General features: G+C 31.4%; 2 protein-coding genes across 2 annotated transcripts in view; both read right to left on the minus strand.

Annotated features, from left to right (window-relative positions):
* LOC123262187 (pituitary homeobox x) overlaps positions 1-20,825 on the minus strand; it is a 30,329-nt gene extending 9,504 nt beyond the window's left edge. The window contains exons 1-4 of the mRNA XM_044724331.1: positions 19,208-20,825; positions 18,781-19,123; positions 7,123-7,317; positions 5,173-5,420 (exon numbers count right to left, since the gene is read on the minus strand). Of these exons, the coding sequence (XP_044580266.1) occupies positions 5,173-5,420; positions 7,123-7,317; positions 18,781-19,060 (723 nt within the window). The 5' untranslated portion in view covers positions 19,061-19,123; positions 19,208-20,825. The remainder of the gene's footprint in view (positions 1-5,172; positions 5,421-7,122; positions 7,318-18,780; positions 19,124-19,207) is intronic.
* A 3,041-nt stretch (positions 20,826-23,866) lies between these two features.
* LOC123273743 (E3 ubiquitin-protein ligase RBBP6-like) lies at positions 23,867-25,261 on the minus strand. Its single transcript, XM_044741224.1, has one exon. The coding sequence runs from the start codon at positions 25,259-25,261 to the stop codon at positions 23,867-23,869; it is 1,395 nt and encodes a 464-aa protein (XP_044597159.1).

Here is a 25,261-nt window from a genome sequence, read left to right on the forward strand (position 1 = left end):
TAAAGCAATGCGGTATAATATTGGTGTCAGAGCGTCATTCAGACTGATCCAGAATGATCCCGCGGGATTTGGCTGTGCGACCCTTATTTGTAATTGGCCGTGAATGTCGTGCACGTGAGAATTGCCTCACTGGCTAGACAACATGCTCATACACTTTTTGTTTTTTTCCTCAAATAAACCTACTTCTCTCTTTTCCATTTTATTTTCTTCCATTCCCTCTTCTTCTTCTTCTTCTTCTTTTTTATTTTTGCACACCTCCCAACGCGGGCTTGAAAAATAAAAGCTGAATCAAATTGCTCGTCGATATAGAATATCATTCGATTATAATACACTAAATGTGTGTTCCTGTCCGTGGGATGCACCTAAACGACACAGACAATGGGAATCGGGTACCGGTGAATGTCGAACGTTCACCAGTATGTGTTGTTTGTTGGTATAGTTTTTATCTTTTTATATGTATATATACATAACGGAGAGAACAATTTTATGGATTGTATTTTTTATTTTATTTTATCGTGTCGGTGTTCAGCTCGAGTCACAGCAGCGTAGTGATGGTATGGTATAGTATATGGTACAGCACATACATGCCGGTGGTATGTTGTATGTATGGCATGGTACTACTGACACTACCAGTGGGATTCAGATATTCAATGTTGGCGCACCTGTATGGATATTAAATTAACACCCGTAAGCCGCAAGTATTAACAACTTTGCAAAAGATTATATGAGATTATGAGCTCAAGCGTAACACGTGATTTTTAATGCTAAATGCACATTCACACCCCCTCTGTCATCTCGCTCTCGCACTAACGAATGTGTAATTTATAAATATTGTAATAGTCAAATAATCGTTACGTGTCATTCCGATATCGCGCAATCACCTAAATCCTACTTTTTAATTATAGCCATCTGATAATTCTATTGAATTGAGCAGATTGATTTTTTTATGTTTGTTTATCTTTTTTTTTATTGCGATAATTTATGAGAAAACTTTTACACGAGATTTTTTTAACATTTAACTTAATTATTGTACCATTTATCATGATTCATCGGGAGCAAGTCCCCTCAGGATAATTTTATGACGATTTTTGGTGATTCCAGCGATATCATGAATCATAGTTACAGTATTTTATTTCCTTCCCGTGTTTTTCTGAGATTTTAGCTTATTGATGTTATTTATTTTTTTTGAGATATGATGACACTTTTTAGCTTGAGACGGTTGAATTAATTACTACCATATTTGTTGAAACTTCTTAGTTTAAAATTAATTGCTTGTAATTTGAAAAGTTTTACGTGGAAGATGAAAAAATATTCAATGAATTTTTACTACTAAGAAGTCATTTGAGTATGATCTATTTTTAGTATTCAGTTATGTAAAATAAATTGTCATTTGAAAGATAAAGAAGCGAAAAAATAATAAAATAATTAACAATACTGATAAGAGTTACAAATAAATTTTATTTTTAAAAATAAATTAGGAATAAAAAATTAGATTAAATATTAGTTAATTAAACTTATGAATACCTTAGCAAAAAGTAAATGTTCTAAAATTACAAATATTTTGGTTTATAATCACAACTATTTATAAAATTTTCTTCTATCAACTATTAATAAATTTACCTATCCAACAATTTTTTCAATAAATTTGATTAAAAATCGACATGTGAAATATTTTTAGCCTATAAATCCAAAATTATTGTCTTCCTTAATTATCATTCATTAATTTAACATTGATAATAAAAATAGTTGAAGATAATCCCTCAACATGTAGAATACAAATGAGTAGAGAATCAAATCCACATTTCGCTTATCATCGGTCCCCATATATCAACAATTACAATTGATATATGAATACAGATCAACATGTAAATAAATACATCTTCCATATATATATATATACATAACATAATATAGATATATAGAGAAATGTGTGTACACATTCTGGATTCTGGTTGGTCGCTGACAGCCGCTAACCCGCCGAATACGGATGACATCGGTAATCCTCACTCTCATACAGGTTTACATTCACTATCATCCATATTGCGTAGCCATTTCCACGTTCGACTGACCACTGCCCTGCTATTCTCCATATAATACTGTAACATCCACCCAAACATATATATCTACACTTATACCTATCCTTTTGGTTCCCATTACCAACATCGTCCCTCTCACTTTGGTACAAACCGATCTGCGTATATCTACAGAGCACACGAGATAGAACACATGGCAAATACATTGCCGAGCAGCAACCACGATCGGTAATAAAGTGAGAGCGAGGATTCACATTCTACATACACTTTCATGAGAGCGAGAGAGACATGGGAGTAACTATATCCCATAGAATAGGATGCGACGGCTAAGCGTTACATATATATGATAGTATAGGCATGTAATATGTGTATGTGTGTATGTGTGGAGCGGATAGAGCTCGATGGAAGCTATGGAAGGTGGAAGCGGTGTGCGGTGCAACCATACTAATCCGTCGATGGATTTATGGTCTTAATCACCGGCGGATTATCTCGGACAGCCGCACCGCTCTGCCACGAACCGAAACATACGCCTGCCTCTTTGCAGATAACCACCACGCCGACCAAACACCTCGACATTTTATACTAAATCTCTTCGTGACATTTGTCTGACCGATTTTTGGCTTACTAAAAAAATTATATTTATTTTAACTTTATTTTACACACATTTTCTTTTTTTTTGTTTTTAATTATACATTGATAGAAAAATTTAATTAATTTTATTGTTTGAATCATGCAGAAAAGTTATTGAACTCTGCTAAATAATTTTTTTTTTGTTTGATAGAAAACAATGAGACAGTTTTTCTTAATTATTTACTCCGTTCAAGATTTATTTGCTCCAATAAAATCAATTATTTTATTAGTATGCTTATTATTGTTTATTAAAAAATTTAATTCGTTGAATTACGATCAAGTCACGGTAAGTATAAAGTATCATTACTAAGACTTTTGACTTTAAATAAGCTGACATGTTTTCTCGACACTTATTACAAATATTTGAACGTATACTTGGCATGAAATACGACTTTGTATTTAGATTAAAATTTTATAATTTGGCAACTTACTTATTGTAATTGTTAAATTTACTAAAACCAATAATTATTGTTTTTAATAATATATTAATTATATACAGAGCTACATTTTTTATATTAATTGTTGGGAATATTTAAAAATTTTATAAGAATTAAATAAATTTTTTAAATTTATGTATGTTTTTAAACTGTTGTTTTTATAAATAAAAAATTGTCTAGATTAGAAAAAAAGAAAAAAAATATTCCAGACCGAAAATAATTTTTCATAACTCCGAAAAGAAAGAAAAAAGGTAAAAAGTTTATATCGACAGTATATCGAGGAATCAAGAGGTCTCGACACGAGAGTTTTTGGGCTTCCATAAATCCCATGCAATAGCGAGAAAGAGACTTTTATATAAAATATATAGGTGTATAGTATAACCCATAATCCGTAGAACGTAGTGGAGGTCCTAGTAACGAAAGCCACCGGGGCTCTGGGAATGAAGAACGTTCCATCGGTGTGTTACAGTTCGCGAACGAGAGTGCAGTTGCGGTACCTGATATAACCTCTCTATCCTCCTCTCTTCATCTCTTCATCTCTTCACCTCAATGGATAGAAATGGAAGCTCGGAATAGGAAGAGTAGCGAGCTCTGTCTCTGTCTCTGTTTCTAGAGTCATATACACCAAAAGCACCGGTATAGAATACAGGGTTATATAGAGTTTATAGTACGGATAGATAGTAACTAGTATCTGGTTGCTGGATAGAGTTTTGGTACATGTCGTATAGCGTCAGATAGCATACTATATTACTATATACTATAGGATAGAGAGCGACTAGTATAGTGGATCACACTATGTGTGCGGTTCCATAAATCCATCGGGAGATTACTCGCACAAAGCCGTCCTGGCTGTATGCGCGTTTCGTATCTCTCATTTTCTATCTTCCATTATTACTTTTTATTTTTAATAAATAAATAAATAAAAAATTTTTAAAAACTGATGACTTATAAACTAAACTTTTTTTTCTGTTATTAATTTTTTAGGAAATTAAAAAAAAATTTTTTTTTTCTGTTTGTAAAAAATTTAAATCGAGAGAAAAATTTTTAACTAATGAAAATTTACTCCAAAGCCAAAAAATTTTTTTTTTCACAGAGACTATAATGAAAAAAAATATGATAATTTGAATACAAATTAAAATTTATAGATATGAAGTTATAGGACATAAAATGTAAGTGAAGTGTTCACTTGAGTGTATATTATACATATTTAGTTAAGTTGGGAAGCATCAGACGAGACAGATACTCTTGTGTGAAGAAACGACGAGATGATGTTGATTTTGTAACTGATACGCGTCAATGCCGGCACTGTGCCAACGGCCTGATGACTAGACGATTTTTATTATTTTGTAAGAGGTTTTTTTTTAGTTTTATTATCTTACGAGAGACAAGGAGACGAGTTTGTTAGAACTTTAGATTGAGTTACGAACCACGATAATTCACGTGTCAATTTGGGTTGTTAAACTCATTTGGTGTGATAGTGACTAATTAACTTTTATATATTTTTATGTACAAAAAGTTAAATAATTAGATAAAATAATGTTTAAGGTAAATAAACTAAATTTAGATAAATTAGTTGCCGTGTACTCAGTTGTCGGAATTTTTTATGCTAATTTATATTTTTTAAATAATTCTTATGATAAAACAGTTATTTTCGGGTTAATTCAAAATTTTAACATTTACTTGTAATTTATTTTATTAGCGTTGTTTATCACTCACATAATGGCGGTTATATTTTCAATATGACTGTTTGATTATTGTGATAAAATGATAAGTACCCACAACCGATTGGTTAAATATTACGAATCGTCTCATTAGTTTACACTTCAACAGTTATCTGTACAAGCTTTATCTGCTTATTGTTTATTGATGTGTCATAAATTATAAATAATAAATAATAAATAACGCGGTATAATAAATTTATAAAAATAAATTTTGATAATTAATTACTCAGAAGTTACTACAAAGTGGCTTCAATTTAATTCAAAATTTTAAACTAAATTAATCCTCGTAATTATTTAAAGAAAAATAATAAATAAATTTTATGTCGTTGTTAGATAATAAATGAAACTTACCCGTACGCGCGCTTCCGTTAACCCAGTCCACATGGCTATTTCTTCTCGTGTCGCCATGTCAGGATATCGATTCCTCGCGAAAGTCGATTCAAGCTCTTGTAATTGTTGGGAGGTGAAATGTGTCCTCTGTCGTCTCTGTCTTTTATTTTTGGTGCCATCTTTATCACTTGCGTCATTCATACTAACAACACCAGAAGTTACTTCTGATGATCGCATTTCTTGTTTGACTTCGACTGGTGTTCGGACTCCTGAATCAAATTTATAAAAGATCCGACATTAATACAAATTTTTAGCACTATTGCAGTGAAAAAAAGTTAACTTGACTCAAAAGAAAAATTCTTGAACCAACAAAATCTTTTTGAAGAGCTTCATCGTTTAGATTTAAGTAAAAAAATTTTTGAACTGAGAAATTTTTCTTGATTCAAGAATTTTTCTCTTGAAACAAGTTTTATTTTTCAGTGTAGACATTAGGAAATTTTAAATTTTAAATTCATGATATAAATTTAAATTTATATTAAATTGTCAATAATTAATTGATGCTTAAAATTTATTATTTTTATTTTGTTTTATTTTTAGTTCTAAATACTGATGTAAATATTGTCGGATATTTTCTGAAGTACCGTCGCTACGAAGCAATAAACCGCAAAATTGCAGGTGATATAAACTATAATCTAAAGTATTACAGTAAAGCGTCAGTAAAGCGTCACTAGTTTATTCCTCGCCCCAAACTGACAACTTTGTGATTGATAGAGGCCCATTAGATACGCGCTATCAATGATACTTTGCTGCAACGTCGCTTACGTGATGTAATATTCAAATCTCGTTTGATTAATACCCTTATCCCGTTCTTACAAACTACTTAGATAAATATTTGAATAAAAATAAAAAATAAAAAATGAGTGAATGAATGAAATGACTAAGTCGATAGGAATGATCTAATATAAATATAAGCGTGTGTGTATTCATATTCTCGATCCCGCGGTATATAAACATGCTAGACTTGTTAAAGAAATTGCAAGGAGACTTAACCCTCATCCCTCGGATTATCCAGAGTGAAGTGAGAGATCTGTCCTGGTTGTTGTTAACCAGCAGCGTATAAGATTACTGGTACAACTGCTGGCGCTACTGCCGTGGCATCAGGGATATTTCAATTTTCGGGGATTTAGAAAACGCCAGTTAAGTTGAGTCTTGGACAAACAACCAACTATAAATGTCGGCATTGTTTGGCACACTCAATCTACTGTCATAATCTTTAAATCTTCAATGATCAACTCAACATATAATATTATACATCTATATAACTCTGTATAAACAACAGTAATACTTAACATCTTAATACATTTCATATAACACATAATCATAATCAAAACGGTTCTTTTACTTTGGATTTATTTTTATATCTGTGCTTTCAAATCTTTACAATTTTTTTCTCATACAAAAAAAGTTTATATGAACCGAGAAAATTTTGAAGAAGACCAAAGTTGTTTAGGAGTAAGGATAAATTTTCTTTGAAATAAAATAAATTTTTTATTTCTGAATATTTTCTTAAGTCAAAAAAATTTATAAAAGAATCAAGAATTTTTTAGACTATTATATTTTAATTTTATAATTTTTGCAAAACTATTTAATAAAATTAACCAAAAGTAAAATTTACCCATACATTAATGAAAAAATGTTAAATCTAACAAAAAAATTATTGAACTTATAAATTATAAGTAAATTTTACTTATTTAAAAAATTTTCCTTTTAAATCAAGTTAATTTTTTTGTAACAGTGTATGTTTACTTTTTTTTTTTATCAATTAGAACAGTTACGAACAGTATAAATTTTGATACGCGCAATAAAATTTATATGGTGCAATTAAATCTTCCAATACATTTACTATACTTACTTTCTATCAGAAGAATTAATTTTCTTTTTGCACATAAATTAACAAACTTCAAACTTTACCTTTCCTGATGTCCGTTCTTTGGTTGTTATTCGTCCGATTTCTTGGTTGTGCCGTTGAAAATCCGGAGGGTGTCGTGGGGGTAGCACCCGGTGTACTCGGAGTGCTTCCACCAGGTGTGTGAGCCCCATGTCCAGAAAAGTCGAGTCTTGCAAGGCCACCGTTTGTTTCATCCCGATAATCATTTTGCGCTAACACTGAAACAAAACAACGAGTTTTTATTTTATATAAGTTTATTATTCCAAAGAATCTTCTCACTTAAATTCTATTTATTATTATTTATGAACAGACTATGTAAACAGCCATTAATCAATAAGAAATTATTTTTAATTTCAGTTAAATAAAAATAATATTATATTTTTTAAATGACATATTTATTGATTTTGTTAAACTCAGCATCACTATGCTATACCCTGTTATATACCAACAGTTTAAAATTTTATATTTTTATTTATAAATAAACAAAATTAACAAGTCACTTAACTCCCTGACGTGGATAAGTTTATTTAGCGTTTATATTTATTATTTTCATTATTTCTATCTCAATCTCGATCTCTTCCTACCGTACATTCTTCTCGCACTTCTAAAAGATAATATAGCGAATAGCAAAACACGCACGCGGAAACGCCGATGTTTAGTAAAACAAAACTTTTATTCTTTTATTATTAAACTCTCTATACATAAAATTCTTATTCGTGGCTCCGGATCTCGACAACTTTACGACCACTGGTCAATTATATTTTTTATTTTTTATTATCATTGCAAATTTTAATTCGATCAAAGAAATAAAAAAAATTTCAAGTCAAAAAAATAACTTTACCACTCTAGAAAAAAATAATTACTCAGAAGAATGTTAATAAATATTAAGAAAAAAATGACGGGAGTCGATTAATTTGTTGGTAATCCGATTCAGTGAGTGGCTTACAAGCGCGACATTAATCGACGTTCTTTCAACCGTCTCTGGGATATTTATCAAGCTCTGAGAGTGTGCAGTAGGGCCGCGAGACTCAAGCGATAGAAAAAATAAAAAAAATTGGCCGCTGTACGTCTTGCTCTGCCCTACTACTGACTTACTATATACTTCTCAAGAATAAGAATAAGAATGAAAATAAGAACAAAGCAACAAGAACTGAGACCGCGAGTTGAACCTCGACCAACAAGTTAATCGTTTTAGTTAGAGTCGTTTAGTTTCATTTAATTTGAGTTTAGTTATATTTGGTTAGCACGCGGCACATTTTGAGGGACGCTTCTTACAATTAGTCGACGTATAATTCTCAAAGATTTATTGCGACGACACTAACGACGTAAGGAATCTTTGGATTCTTGTCATCGTGTATCAATCCAGTATAACTTCTACATCGAATAAAAATGTATTTTTTTCATTTTTATCTAAATTTTTTAAATAATTTTTTTTATTGAGAATCTTAGGATTTTTTTGATTTATTAATCATTAATAATTCCCAGTCTCTAAAATATAACTAATTGCCAATTTAATCATCAATAAATTTATTATTTGACAGCTATGATTTTATCTTAAAAGTTTTGAAAATAAACAAGTCTAATTGATTTGCCATTTGTCGAAACGTCGAGTGTAAGGTACAAAAGAAAAATATGTATTTAGTGTTGTATATATAGAAAATAGAAAATATTAAATAAAGCAGGAATCGGATATATATCTTTAAAAATAACGCAGGAACAAACTAACTGTTTGATTACAGCAGTTGAAAACACAGATAAATTTGTTAGATTAATATGTACCCACGTTTAAATTTGTTAAACTTTTTTTCTACCTGGTTTTATCAATACTAGAGATTTAATATTTATTTTTGAGATTAAGATTTTCCTTTCGAAATCGGGTTTTCATTTTTAAATCTTAAGCAAGTTAATTTTGAATTTAGTTAAACAGTTGTTAAATTAAAGTATTTTAGTGATTTTTAGTTATTATAATTATTAAGACTAAAACTAAAAAAACATAAATAAATTTGAACCCTGCAGAGTTCTAGGAGACGGAAGCTAGTGGCGCTGAGGATCATAGAAAAATAGTGATCGGCACTTTTTGAACTCAAATTGACATTCGAGACTTTTCAGAAGAACTTTTAATGTATCGATTACAAAAGTTCAATCTCACAAAGAAGAAATAGAAGATAAAGGACCCGGGAAATATTTAGTGGAATTTTTTGTGTTTTTGGGTCTGGTGTAAGTTAAAGTTTGCTGTAATAATGGTCTATCATTTTGAGGAAAGAAAGTTTAAGTAAGACAAGTCGATGACATCCCCTCGGATTTTACTACTGTACTGGGCGTTTCGTTCAGAGGACACGTGTTTTTACGCCTGGACACATTTTTACAAGTTCGGATGTAATGAGTAAAGAACTTTTGACCTTCGGAGAAAAAATCGAGCATGCTTGTTAAAGAGACCTTAAATAAATTTAAACAATTTATTGCTTACTAATAAATTACAATATTATAAATTAAAATTTATTTTTGAATATAAAAATATATTTTTGGAAATAATTATTAATAAAACATAAAAAATAAAATTTTTTATTTATGACAAATGATATTCATATTTTTTATTTATTTATGCATCCCATCGAAAAAGTGTAGACTGAAAATAAAGTGATATAAAAATAGTAAAACAAAGGAACAAAAAAAGTGATTACAATTTACAAGGAAAAGTGAGTTTTAAAAAAAGACTAGCAATAACTTACAAATTTATGACTTTTCTTTGGGACGAGGATGACTTTAAGTTATTTTATAGCAAAGACAAACCCAACATGTCGCGGGCGATTTTAAAGAGGGACCAAGGCAGAGAAGGAACAAATATCTCAGCTGCCTCTACTCGGTGCGTTTTTTACCCGCGGGATATATTAGCGGGCACTAATCCCTACGGATTTTACAGACGGCTGTGCACGCGATATACTCTCGCTCTCTTTTTCCTTCAATTTTACTTTTACTTTCTATTCACTTTTCTTCCATTCTCATGTAATTCTCTTAAGTATATACACTAAACCATGCACTACCTCGACATCGAATTATTTAAATACAGAACTTTCGAAATATTTTCCGTATTTTTCTATTACCATTCAAAATTTCCTTCATTTGACATCAATTAATGATTTGAAAATAAATAAAATATAAGTCATAAATACGAGGACAATAGCGATGAGTGATAAATTAATACACCCGGCTCCTGGCAACTTAATATATTATTAATATTAGATATTATGTGGTAATACGAGAAAAAATGTCCCGTGTTTATGAATAGGGACACGTGACGCCTAAAAATTTGTATAGTAGGTGGTTAGTGGGGCGTATCGTCTATGGTCGGTGTTCAATGACGATGTGAATGAGGGTCCATAACCCGGGGGTCACTAAATATCCGTCACAGCTGCGGTATCCCACGAATAACTTCCTACGTTTGAATTTTCTTGGATGCTAATTTTTTTTATTGTATGTAACATTTAGATGATCTGTCGAGGGGTTTGTTTGCAAGTTTTTTTCTTTAAAATAATTTATTCATTCATGAAAGTATGAAATTTTTTAATTTTTCAAAATCAGCCGTTTTTGGTTATAAATAATTTTTTTTGTTAAACTTAATATTTTGTTCTTTAAAATTCAATATAAAGTTTTTAAAATTATTCTTAATAAATAGCAAATTCTTGGATATTTTTATTTGGAGCAGAATTAAAAATTTGGAAGAAAAAAAATTATTTCTCGGTCTTAGGGAACAAGTAATCACTTAATAAGCCTGTTAACATTAAAAAGATTAGAAAAAAAATTTTTTCTTGTACCAAAAAAAATGAGAGATGTCATGGCTAAATACGACCGCGTGCCGTGAGCACCTGTGAGTTCCCCGTGCTCCAGAAGTTAATATATATATATATATATATATATATATAGTGTCACATAACAGTTTAGTGTCGAAGACCTACATATATATTATGCATCTAGGCACGGGCTCGGGCGGAGTACAGAAAAGTTAAATAACGTGGGTGCGAGAAAGTAAAGCAGACTCTTCCTAATCTCCTAATCCTCGGCTTCCTTAGGAAGTCGTTTATTAGTCAACCACGCTGGGCGTTTTACGTCGCGCTCGAGACAACGAGACTTAACTTGTAATGTATACTACTACTACTTTACTACTCTGTGGTTTTTTGAGTGACAGTACAGAGCCTCGGCGAGCGCATGTTTAATCATTTCACAATGCTATATTGTGTTAATAATAAAATAGTCATAAAGTTTGAGTTAATACACTTACGATATACGATTCTAGTTTACGGGATAAGTCTATGCTGGTTTTATTTTTGACCTGTACGGTACTATTTTTAATTGAGTCGTTAAAATTTTCTCTATATATCATATATATCAAATGTTCAGAATTTTTTTATGATTTCGATTTTTATTTTTCAATTGTTAAATTTTATAATCCTTGAAAATCGAGAACTGACATTTTTTTGATTTTAAATCATCATAAGAAAAAATTTTTATAAAAGTGATTTTTTTAATCAAGTATTTTTAGTCATTAAATTTGTAAGAATTTTTGTTTTTTTTGTCTTATATATTTAAATTGATATTAAGAAGAAATTGAATGAAAATAATTTTTTAAAATGAATTTTTGATTCAAATATTTTTTTTTTTATGAAATTTGTAAAAACTTTTTGATAATAATAATGTTAAACGTTTTAATGAAATGAGTGTTTATAAATTATTTTTTAAAAATAAAAAATCTTGATTCAAAAAATAATTTTTGGTCAAACATTCTTTGAATTGCAATAAATCAAACATTAAAAAAAAATTATAATTGAAACCTAAATTCTAAAATAATAAACTATCAAACAAATCCATCCGACGGACAAAAAAATAAACTATTTCTAATCTACAGTAAGCAGTTACAGTTTATTTAAATCCGAATGTTAAGGAACTTGAAAAATAATTAACCAAAACAATTGCTGTGAACAAATACACATGTTAATAAATAATTTGTTCAGCCAGAACTTGACTCAAAAAGACAAATGTGAGTCTTTACTTCTTTACTTGGGGATAGTCTTAGTTCTATTTAAGGACTGAATAAAGTTCGAAAAACAAAAAGGCGTTTACAAACAATGCGTCCTCTATATTTTTTCCAAGGGTGTATTCAGAGGTGTAAGCTTTGAAGGAAGTTCACACGGTCAAAAATGTTTACCACTCTCTCGCTCTATCTTGTACAAGTTAAATAAATATTGTATCTGCTTATAGAAAACTGTAACAGTGAATTTTCCTCAGGCACTTGTGTATTATATTTATTTTAACTTTTTCTTCTCATGAATATGCGTGAAACAAGTAAATATATAATTAAAAATTGAATAGGAAGTGCGTGTATTATTATTATTATTATTATTATTATTTTATTATTATTACTATAGAGAGTTGAGTAAGATGAAATTGAAGCTATAGAGTAGACCGAGTACCGAGCAGACCGAGTCGGAGCGACGGGACCTGACATTTTGTAGGCAGCTGAGATAATGGGAAGGAAATCAGTTCATTTCTATGTTGATCCTACGAGAATCCATCCCAGCTAGTACAGAGAAGTGGTACTATTATATACATACTATATATAATAGTACAAGAGGTCCTGAGTCTTTGCACTTGAGTCATCAGAGAAAATCGAACCGGAAAATCGACTTCGCCGGTGGCTCTTTACTTGGTAAATAAATTAAAAATTAAAATTAACTTCCTATTTTACCAAAAAACTTTACAGAAAATTTTCTTACAGCGTGAAATTCGTTCGGCTTAAATTTAAAATTGGAGCAATCCGAAGATCCGTCGCGCTCACGTGTTACCTACATTTGAGATTTTTCTGTTGATTCAACACCGTATTATAGGACTAATTTTATAATAGGCGGTACCAAAAACAGGAAACCGGAAATTTTTCAAACGACACTTGTCACATTTTATTTTTTGTTGTACAGAATAGATTTTACAGCCCTTAAAGAAATATTTTTTCAAATCGGGTGGTTGTATTTTTATTACCGACTAATTTTGAAAAACTATTTTTGAATTGAGTTATTTTTAATTTAATATGAAATTTTTGAAATGTTATTTTGTTGTAAAAATTTTTTGAAATAAACCAGTAAGTTAATTAGTCATATATAAGAAAGCAATCTGGATTAAGGGTAAGGGATTACAAGAGTGCGCACTATGTTGACTCGAGCAAAGTTTGATTACTTTAGCGTGAGGGCCAAAGGGATAAAAATGTAACCCCTTATCGTTACCCCCAGTGTCGTCCGTTAGCCTGCGATTTTGCGGTACAAGCGAGTCCAAAAGAGAAGAGAAGAGACACCAGAGACACATAAGGCGCGTCCTGAACTCCCCGGGGAGGGTCGGCTAGCCGAGCAATTTGTCAACACTATTAAAGAAATAAGAGGTAAAGCGATACACAATATATAAGGGTTGACTCGAAGCACATCTGCCAAACGAACCGACCAACCACTATGGGTATAAATACACACATATAGAGATATTTATACCAACACCAGTAAGCTAGTAGACTAGTTAGTATCGTTAGAATGTGATGATAATAAAAGGGGTACTGTACTGAATAATGTGACTTGTATAATGAAAACTACATAGGGGTAGTTGTGTCGGGCCACACTTAATGTCACCGTATGGTTACTCACCCCGTTGGCTAAATATTGGGATTCACATTATTGTTACCATTGATCAAGTAAACTAACAGATTTTATATATACGATCTTTTATCATCTTGATTAACGAGAAGTTAAATATGTGTCACAATATGATTTATTGATAATTTTATTTTTATTGTTATTTTATCTTAAAATAAAAATATGTTAAACACATAATGATAAAAAATCAGAACTTTAAACTAAAATTTTCATTATTCTTTATCGAGCATAAAATTCAATCTATTTTATAAAAATTCAACTTTCACCTCAAGCTCAAGCTCAAGTAACCAAAGACATTTAATTTCCTCGGCTCTTATCGTTACTTTATGACGTCGTTGATCGTCACTGAAGCCCCTATTAATTATCCAAGTGTTCATTATTACAGTAATTTCTATTCATACTTTAAATTGATTTTTAAAATCTGCTAAATTTAACTTTTTTATGAACTTTTGATGTCAAATATCTCTTGCACTAAGATAAAAAACATTATTGTTCGGGCGAAAATTTCTCAGTTAGAATGAACCATTTAAATTTAGTTAATCTTTAGACCAAAAAATATACTCTCGATAATTATCAAAAATATATGTTGTATTAAAAAAAATTTTTTTTCTGTGTCATGTATGACAAGCAAATAAGACAGCGAATAGTCTTGTAAAAAGATCCGACTGTATTTATATTTAATACATGTTTATTTTGAGAAACTAATATATCTATTAGTCTTTTATTTAATAAACGTATAAGTAGTATGTTTGCTGCTAATATTTTAGCCTAAATTTATAGTACACAAGTTACGATTTCTTTTACTATGTAATTATTTTTATTTAAGCTATTTTTTAAAACTTATTATCATAGTAAATTTATCAAACATCTTTTCATTTTTCTGAGGCAATGATGAGAAATTTTAATGGCACATTCTTAGTTTTGACCGATTAAAAAATAATTCAATGATAAGAACGCGAGTTAATTTTGGAGGAATAATCTAAAGGCTTGAGTGATAATAAAAAAGATATGAATTAAGTTAATCTAAAACCCAATAGTGTTAAATAAAAATTAACAAGATATTTGAAGCATTAGTATCATTGGAATAAAATCGACTTTAACCGGGTTGATGTCAGTGTAGGTTCAAGCCCCGGATAAGTCGGCCTTATCCCGATAAGCCGGTGAGTTAATGAATCACAAAACAGGTGGTAGCATCTTTCTATCGTCTAACTACACTTATTCTCATTCTTACGCGTTTTATACTCGTTACATCATGCAGCTAATAAATTACAAGCCTATAAATATAAATATTATTTCTCCTTACTGGTGTAATAACATCATCATGTTCCGTTTCGGGTTTTAATAATATAATTACATCAAAGTATTTTTGTGTAATACTAAATCTATATTATTTTCTCTAACAAGTATTTTAGTGAAATAACATTCGACTCACTACTAAATATTATTTCACTCGTCGTAAAATTTTTGTTATCGTTATTAATAACGAACTTAGAATAATTTTCTTATAGTGTAAGAATAGTTAAAAATTTTTATATTTTAATTTTAAAATATTTTCAAATAGAATCAAATAATTAAAAATTCTTAACTAAAGATTTTTCCAAATTTTATTAAATATAAATATATTAGTCACCTTTATAATTTTCTGAGAAAAGATGGAATATATATAGGTAAATATATCTTAAATTACTTATCTTAAAAACGGAAATAGTTTTCTTTATTTACTGAAAATAACTTCCGATATAAATTATCTTTTTTAGAAATAACTTTGATATTATTCTTCTTGATAAAATTTTTTTAAATGGTTCCAATACTTTTTCATGCAGGTAAACTAAAATATCAATATTTTTTGTTCCAAACATTACACTGTAAAAAGAGCGGTGTTAAAAATGGACTTATTTTAACACCGCGCGGTGTTAAAATACCGGTGTTAAATCGGTGTAAAACGGAGTAATATCAGTGTAAAAGAGGAGTAACCATTCTATTTAAAATATCAAGATTATAAAATCTATAAAACATAATAAAATTTAGTTTTTAAATTAAAAAAATAAATAGAAAATATATTAAAGTAGTATTCATTACACTGGCCCACAAAAAAAAAGTGGTCTGTACTTTTAACCAGACCTATCTTTATGTATTTTGACGCGCTAAATCCGAATCTGAAGTCAGTTTTGCCCGTACACCCTCAAAATTATGAGTAAAATGCAAAAAAAAAAAACCCAAAAAAAGCAAAAAATTGCGAAAAACTGCAGTCACAGCGATGAATAAATTTTTGTGAACCCAGATCAAGTATGATTTTCATGTACGTCAATTCACTGAATCTAAATCTAAACGTTAAGTAGCCCCTTGAGCCGTCAAAATTTTAAAAAATTGCAAGAAACCGAAAAAAAGGCAAGAAATCATGAAAAATCGAAATTATCGAGATGAAAAAAATTTTTTGGATTCAGATTGAGTATGATTTTTATGTACTTTGTTCCACTGAATTTGAATCTGAAGTTTTCTTGTCCTATTGACGTTTTAAAATTAAAAAAAAATCTCAAAAAATAAAAAAAATCGAGAAAATTGCAGTTTTGAATATGAGAAAAAATCTATTAATCACGATTGTTAATGACTCAGGTGCATTTTAATGGATGAAATATGATCTTAGAATTGAAATATTCACAAAATTTTGAAATCTATAAAAAATGAAGTATAAGTAGAATGAAGAGAACGATGACTGCAGTTTTTCGCAATTTTTTGGGTTTTTTGCATTTTACTCATAATTTTGAGGGTGTGCGGGCAAAACTGATTTCAGATTCGGATTCAACATGTCAAAATACATAAAGATAGGTAGGTCCGGTCAAAAGTACAGACTATTTTTTTTTTGTGGGCCGGTGTAATTTTTATGATTTTTACTGAAATAAACAAAATTGTGCCTATAAAAGTTAAGAAAAAAATGTATGACATAAAAAAATATAAAAAGTCTATGAGTATCATCCAGAACAAATTTTAATTTCGGTTTGTAGTTATTTAAATTGTTACCTATGTAATACAGACTTTGTTTAAAAATTATACAATTTTACAGCTACCACACGGAGAAAAAAATTTTGCTATAGGAACTCTATAGTAGTTAGTTAGCTGTAAAAAGATCCAGTAGGTTAACGTATTCTTATAGTAACAATACCGTTTGGCTCCTGCAACTCTACATCGTTGAGCTCTGAGAGCTAAACGTTATTTACCTCTCACAACTCTACAGGATCGTTCTGAGACTATATTAAATTTTTGGAAGTGCTTAATAATTTTTTTTTACGATTTAGCATTGATAATTTAATAAATACATGCAGCAGAATGAATTTATATTGCCAACAATAATTGTATATGACAAATAAGAATAGTATTATAATAGAAATAAAATAATAATAGAGCTTATATTACAAATAAAAATTATTTGTAAAATAAAAATATGGTCGTCACAAAATTATCTTATTTTCTTAATTATATCAATAAATATTGGACATAAAAGCATTTACCGTATATGAACGAGAAAAGATAAATAAACGAAAACAAATTTTATTTTGTGTTAAATTGGGTCTTTTTAATGTATTCCGATAACTTATCACTTATCACAATATATTCAACTAATAAATTAAATTAATAGTCACTGCAAATGAACCTTGAAAAACCATAAATACAAAACTGTTCTAACGAAATTTAATTTGACAAAAAAAACCTATTTCCTTAAATAAATAAATTAGGAACTTAATTGTCCTCATATATTTTTAATAATATAGATTATAGTAACAAAATAATTATGTTTGGCATTTTAGAAGGTTATGAAATATGTCAGCGCATTCTACTACTGCGCAACGTAGAGCGCTCTCAACTATACCGTTTGGCTCTGAGAACAATCCCGTAGAGCTCTGAGAGCTCAACAACATTGAGTTATCAGAACTAAATAACATTTTGTTACTGTAACTCTACAACGAACAGTAAACTGTGTATAGTTGTGGTAACTCTACAGTTACGTTACCAGAACGAAATTTTTTTTTCCGTGCATTTCAATAATTAATAGTTTTATGAATTAATGAATAAACTGCTTTATAGTAGTAATTTAGTGAATAAAAGTATTCACAGAGTAAAATATCTTCAACATCAAAAAATATTTTAACACCGCTTTAACAGCGCTTTAACACCGGAAAAAAATATTTACACCGGTAGCGGTGTTATTTTAACACCGCTTTCGGTGTTGGAATTAAACACCGGAAATTTTAACACCTACACCGCTTTGGACTTACCCCGGTTTTTTTTACAGTGTAGTCATACACAATCAGACCATTAAAAATAGATATTAAAATCAGATATTAAAAACTATAATATATTTAATGAAATTAATCAATGGTTTGGAGCAAATATGAAACAATTAAAATAAAAAGAATATTTTTTTTAATTATATCAATTAAAAAAATAAGAACCTTTATATCATTTGTAAAAGCTTCCAGTATTTATGATTTTGAAATTAAAATAATTTTTTAATGAATAATTTTGCACAGAAAAAAATTAACTTGATTAAAGAGAAAAGTTATTGAATCAATAAAATCATTTTAAAGAAATTGATAATCTTGAATAAAGTAGAACAATTTTTGAGGCAAGTAAAATTAACTCCGATCAATAAAAATTTCTTGAATCAAGAATTGTTTATAAAAATTTTCAAACTATTTTCTTGGTTCAAGATTTTTTCTCATGAGTCAAATTAATTTTTTTATCTATAAAATTAATTTTTTTTATGAGAGCGTCTAATAAATTTATAAAATTTCTACAAATTAAATTAAACCTTCTACCGCCAATACATTAATGGCGAATAAACTGATCCGACGGCACTGAGAGCGCCCAAATACCAAGACTTGAAATAAAACGCGGTCACACTGATAATGATAAGCCATCAGATCTTACGTTCTTTTCAAGCCTCACATGAATTAAAAACAAGATAAATAAATACTAAAAAAACAAAAATTCAAAACTTACACTTCATCTTCTCGAGAGGCTCGTGACTGAGCTGATGGCCAGGATTGTGGAGCATGGAGTTGTCGTGATGCGTGTTGGCGTGAACATCATGGTGATGCATGGCCCCCTGAAGATGGTCACCGTGGAGCCCGGCCATGGAGGCCGCAGCGGCGGCATGTTGGTAGTGCTGGACCGATAATCCACTGGCAGAACCGGTCACCAGGTCCTGGAGACACAGTTCGGTATTACCGCCACCTCCGCCGGCGAGTTCGAGGCCTCCCCCGCCCCCGCCGCGCTCCATGCTGTAGAAGGTTAACGTCGTGCCGACTGTTCCGTACACCTCGGACAATAATACTGCCCTCCACTTGTTAACAATAACAACAACAACAACAATTCACTCAATTACTCTGAATATTAATATCAATACCAAATAAAAAATTAATTTCACCAACTAAATATTTTATTTTACCACTCAAATTTACTCTCAATCAGTTCATCAATCAGCTTATCAACTGGCAACATTTACAATTAATAAACATTTATTATATAATCAATAAATTAATCAATGAACCACAAATTCACTTTATTTCCAAAAAACTTTATTAAGTCAATATTTTTCCTTCAAACTAATTCCACTTGCAAATCTTAAAAATCCAATTAATCCTAAAGACCGCACACTTAAAATCAGCAATTAGTATCAGGTCCAAGTCTCAACTAAAAAACGAATTTCCACTCGACAACACCTCGGTGTTAGCTACTCAAAATACTCAACTAGCACTCGCGACTACAACAGTCACCGTTATGAACCAACGATACGAGCGGTGTGTCACCGAGCAGGCTCCACGACGCGAGTCGACACATACACACACCCAGTCAGTTCCGTGTGTCGTAACAAACCGCGTGACGCGTAATTAAACAATTGTTTTATACCACAAATAACTGAGCCCAAAAATATATTATTGTCTTGGGAAGAAATAAAAAAAACGCACATTCAAATCAGAGAAAAGTTCAGCAAAAGCTCCTGGCAGTAAACCAAAGAAAAAGCTCCAGGTACGCGGTGTGAGTTACGAATGAGCTTATGGGCAATATTTATCAGCAGGTGAGTAGTCACAACACAATAGCACCAGACCGGGTTGTTTTCGATTGTCAGTGTGTACAGACAGAGGGTCGACGAGGAGGCTTAACCGATAGATCCTTTCGGACTGGCTACCGGCTTAAATCGGTAAGTCTTGGTAAGCTCACGGATCTAGTGGTCTTGGATGATGTTATACACAGTGCTTGTACGGTAGATGTGCTCTACTGGCTAGATCTGGCTAGCTGGCTTCTGTGTTGTGTTGTGTTGTGTGTTGTACAGTGTTGAGTAGTAACCGCCTATACCCTGTACCCAGTGATAGTCTCTGCTCTCAATCTCTATCTCTATCTTCCCTCACTATTATACTCTTCTCTTCTTTCTATTCTACTCTAGATCGTGTAACTAGTGACTAGTCTTCTCTATCTGTACTGTGTGGTGTATGTAGTACTGGATGCCGGCTAGCCAGCCTGCCTGACTGTCTGACTGCGCCGCTCGTGTTACGATCCCAATCCCAGACTTACTCCCTCTTCATCTCTGAAAGCTGCTTCCATAACACACAACACCCCTTCCCCTTCTCTTTTTTTTCCCTCCTCTATCTCTGTCTCTGTCTCTATCTCCGTCAACACCGAAGCAGACCACTACTACTTGCTCGTCTATCTAAATGATACCTATACAGCACGAACGCGAGTCAACAATTCGGAGCTTCGGTGTTTCGCCGCTCCACTTCGGCGCGCAGCATTACTGTGTGAGGGTGCAAAAATGCTCTGGAGGGGAAACCGCCAAGTGGGGATAAGTTAGCCACTCCTATTGGCGGTGATACGCGACGAGGGTTGTAAGTATAAAGGGTAATGGTGTAGTCAGCCCCACTGGGCACGATGATATGTATCACACAGCCACTCGATCTCTGTGTTGAGTTTTTTGTATTTTGGTAGTATAGTGTATATTCAAGTACTCGCCGCTTCAACGCAGAGCTTTTCTCGGTGATGTGTGATATACCTTTTTCTATTCCATGATACACCTTTTCTCCACAGGGTATATATCGCGGTATAAGTAACTGTGTGGGTATTCAGATTTTTTGCTTTTTCTTCGCTTTGTTTTTGTTTATTTTTATCAAGTGTTGAGATGGAGATATGCTTCAGGATATATATGTAAAATTTTGTTTTTTGCAGATAAATAAAATAGGAAAGAAAATTTCGAGGAAAAGAGTTAATATTTTGAGGATATTGTAATTTTTAATTTTTTTATGAGAACTTTAGTCAATCTGAACTCAAAACTTGAAAATAATGAGTTTGCACTTCGACAGTCTAATTAGCTATTTGTCTAACTCCTTATTTTTTAGAGGGTGATTTTTTAACATTTTAATGTAGCAATAGTCCAATTATAAATTATTTGAATTATTCCAACCAAAATACTATATCTTTATTAGATATTAATGATATTAAATGATTTTTTAAAGTGATAATAAATTTTGAACTAATTGGTTTTTTCGTAAAAATTGAAGATTCTCTTAAATGGAATTAGACAATTTGCTAATTAGAACGTCGACTTGTTTTTAAATCATGTTTAAAACTGTATTAATTTTGTGGAAAAAAGTTAGCTTTCATGAGACTACTTTTGATTCGTTCTCAAAATAATTGATTAAAGCTCATCAAAAAAACTCGGAATTACTATTTTTTTTTTTTTTAATTAAACAAAAAAAAGATTTACTTGAGCTAAGAAAATTAATGAAAGAATTAAAATCAGTCTTGGCTTAAGTGAAATTTTTCTCGAAGCAAAAAATGTATACTAAAAAGCAAAAAATGAATACTAAAAAAGTAATAATATTATAAGACTTAATATAAAAACAAAAAAATTTTGATTTACTTTAGGGAGAAAAACATTGGGATAGTTGGGTCAAAAGTAAGACAATTATTAGTCAATAGAATGGAGTAGCTTAAATGAAACTAAAAAGTAGTGAATGTAAAGGTCATTGCAAAGCACTCGAGGTTAGATTGAGGTAGTACATACGTCAACTGTTAACGTTAACGGGGTGGTAGAGGGTAGCAAAGGAAGAAGAAGAATAAGATGAACAAGAGGAAAATAAGAGGAGAAGTAAAAGTAGACTAAAGGAAGAAAAGGCTGAGAAGTAGAACAAGAGCAAGAAGAAGTAAGCAAGCTTCAGGGAGACAAATGACGGCGAGGCCACGCCCACGATACGCGGGGGCGTTGTTAAACGTACTTATGTGTGGAGGATTGAGCATGTGTGATATTGGGGCTTGTGGAGATAGGAGTATATGCGTGTGGTGTGATTGAGGTAGGAGAAGTACGTGAGAGGGGAATCGTTGATTTTTTAACGGAGAACGAACCCTAGCCCGACGTGCTCACGTATCCAATCCGTGTGCGAATTGTATGTGTGTTCATGTGTTCATATTGGACATGTCTTCATTTCTGTGTGTGGAAGAGAATGAGAGAGAGCTAAGAGAAGTAAATGTGGGAACGTGCTGAAATGTTCAGTTAACATTGGATTGATGTAGATAGTATACAGTATCAACTAGAGTATATATAGCTATTGTAATTTGATAATTGGAGGATTATGGATTACCTGTATATTGGCTTCGTGGTCGTTGATTATTATTGGCTCTTTTGATTCATCCGATCTCTCATATATGTCATTATGTATGTTCGTATCAATTGTTTATCAATAGATTTATGTGTAACTGATTAATTGTAAGATATAATTTTGGCAATAAATATCATATTATTCGAATTCAATTTGTAAAATAAATTATTTTGACCGTTGAAATAAAATTTTTGAATTTCTGTTTGGTTTTACATAATATGAGATTTCAACTCTCATGATTTTATTGATAATTTTTGAATTTATAAAAAATTTTTTATTATACATAAACTTTATGCTTTAGTCAGAAAAAAGTTTTGCAAATAACGAGAAATATTCAAACTTTTGAGGATTGAAAAATCAAATTTTGACAGGAATTAAAAAATTTCTAAGTATGTATTTTATAATTTTCAAACGAGCAAAAACATTTTTTTGTTTTTTTTTTTCAATAAAAACAATAAATAATTCTCTAAACTAATTTTTTACTGTATTGTTATTTTTTTTTCTAAGAATTTATTTTCTAAGTTTAAATTATTTCTATCTATTTAAGTTTAAAAAAATATGTATTTATGGTTCAATTATTAACAATAAAAACGCATAGGATATTATATTTGATTTCAATTTTATTCTTAACCTAAATTTACAATCATATTAACTATGAAAATTAAGTTTAATTTTATTTGAAATAATTATTCAATTTTTAACATAATTTTTTTTGACAAATTCTTCATAATTCCTCGATCCTTGATGATGGTTTACTGAGGGTGACCACCTCCGTTTACTCAAAGGTGAGGGTTAACTTCTGTGACTCCTCGCGAGGACCTGGAGCCTTCAGGTTTACACCTCCAATCCCTCTTCTGGATATCCTTCTTTTGGAGATTTCTGTAACGAAAATTGTTGATAATTAATTATTTTGACAGTCACTAATTTATTGATTATAAAATAATTTTACAAAAAGTATTGATAAATGTACTTACCAAAGATGGCGAGGTTAAGTTATCATTTTTTGTAGATATATTTATATTAAAAAAAAAAAAAATTTATTCATGATTTAAATAATAAAAATAAAAAAACACGTGGTTATTACTATTAATTTTACTTTTATTGCTAACCTATAAATACACAATTATATTTATTATTAAAATTAAATTTATTTTATTTGAAACTATTGTTTAATTTTTAATATAATTATGATTCTACCACTAATGTATTTACAATTATTTACAATAATCAATTTTTTTTAAACATAAACATAAATGTACAAAACACCAAAAATTTTTACTAATTTATAATAATTAAATTGAAATATATTAATAATGAAAAATTTTACAATTAAAAATAAAAACTAAAAACATGATTAAAAATAAAAAAAAATTATTTACAAAATTAAAAAAGAAATATTAATAAAACTAACAATTTTTAATTACACTCCATGAATCTTAACGTCTCTTTGATCCATGGTGATGAGTCGATGAGGGTGATCTTCTATGAGTCCTCGAAGACCTGGAGCCTCCAGCTCTAAATCTCTGGGCCCTCTTCTTGGCATCCTTCTTTCGGAGGTACCTCTGGAATGCATCCAGAGCATCGTCGATTGTCTGGTGATGCTGGTAATTGCCGTAGTCGTAACCCTGGTATGATGGATAAGCGTCCGTATACGACGGTTCCCATCCCTGATATTGTTGATACAAGGGGTACTCATAATCAATTTGATACCCCGAGTTTTGATCATCTGAGGACGGATAGTGCCAAGCACTGTCAACGACGCTCGGGGTATAGCTGTTTGGCAATTGCTTTCCAGTACTCTCCGATAATGATGGCAGTAGTAATGATGACGATGAAGATGATGATGAAGGTTCTGGTGATGATGACGTTAACGGTGACGTTGACACTAACGGTGACAATGACGAGGTTAAGGTCATCAATGGTGCTGGTGGAGATGACGACGAAGACAATACTAATGGTGGTGGTAATGGTGATGACGTTGACATAGACGGTTTCGGTGACGAGGATGAGGACTTTAATGGTGCTGGTGGAGTTGACGATGATGATGGTGTTGGTGGTAATGATGATGCCATTAATGGAGATGGAGATGCTGATGGTGGCGATGGCGATGATGATGAAGTCGATGGCCGTTGTGGTAGCCGTGGTGATGATGATGAAGGCGGCTGTTCCTTCAGCCCAGTATATACCATGTATTTCCCCGTAGCGGTAAGCATCGCTCCGGAGACTTCAGGGCCCTCAACTTCCTTCAGCATCGACTGCGGGATACCTCTGGCTTTTTTTATACAAGCCGGTTTCCCATTTACGGTAAAAGTGCATTGGTAAACCCAATGCCCCGGCTTGTGACATCGCCGACAGACATACGAAGCTGGCACCGGTCCACTTTGTTTGTAAGGGACTTTTAACCAGTTCGATGGAGAATAATCGGCTGTGGACAACTCCATCATCTTCATGATTTTATCCACATCAGAACCTTCCGTTTTCGTCAAATCCACTTGCTTCCGGCAGGCGGCATCCCCTTTTAACTTCTCCAACTTCTCCTGGAGTTCAACTTCTTGGCGCTTCCACATAAGCTTCCTTTTTCTCTCCTGGAGTTGATCCTCCGGGATCAGTCGTCGTTGCAATAAAATCCTTGTATTGCGGCGCACGACATCCTTATCCTCATACTCGGTTTTTGTTTCCAGGTTGAACGCTACCAGGTCCCACTCCCGGTCTTCAGACGCACGCATTTGTCGAATGACGTTAGTTTTTACATCACTGATAGCGATCGAAATCTCGTCAAAACAGACACGATAAAATTTCGGGAAATTCTTCAATGTGCAGATCACAGACAT

Source organism: Cotesia glomerata, linkage group LG1, assembly GCF_020080835.1.
Source record: "Cotesia glomerata isolate CgM1 linkage group LG1, MPM_Cglom_v2.3, whole genome shotgun sequence".
In the NCBI taxonomy this organism is placed as follows: Eukaryota; Metazoa; Arthropoda; class Insecta; order Hymenoptera; family Braconidae; genus Cotesia; species Cotesia glomerata.

What these genes read in the sequence shown, in the direction of transcription:
- LOC123273743 (XM_044741224.1), bottom strand. Translation starts at nt 25,261, where the DNA reads ATGTCTGTGATCTGCACATTGAAGAATTTCCCGAAATTTTATCGTGTC.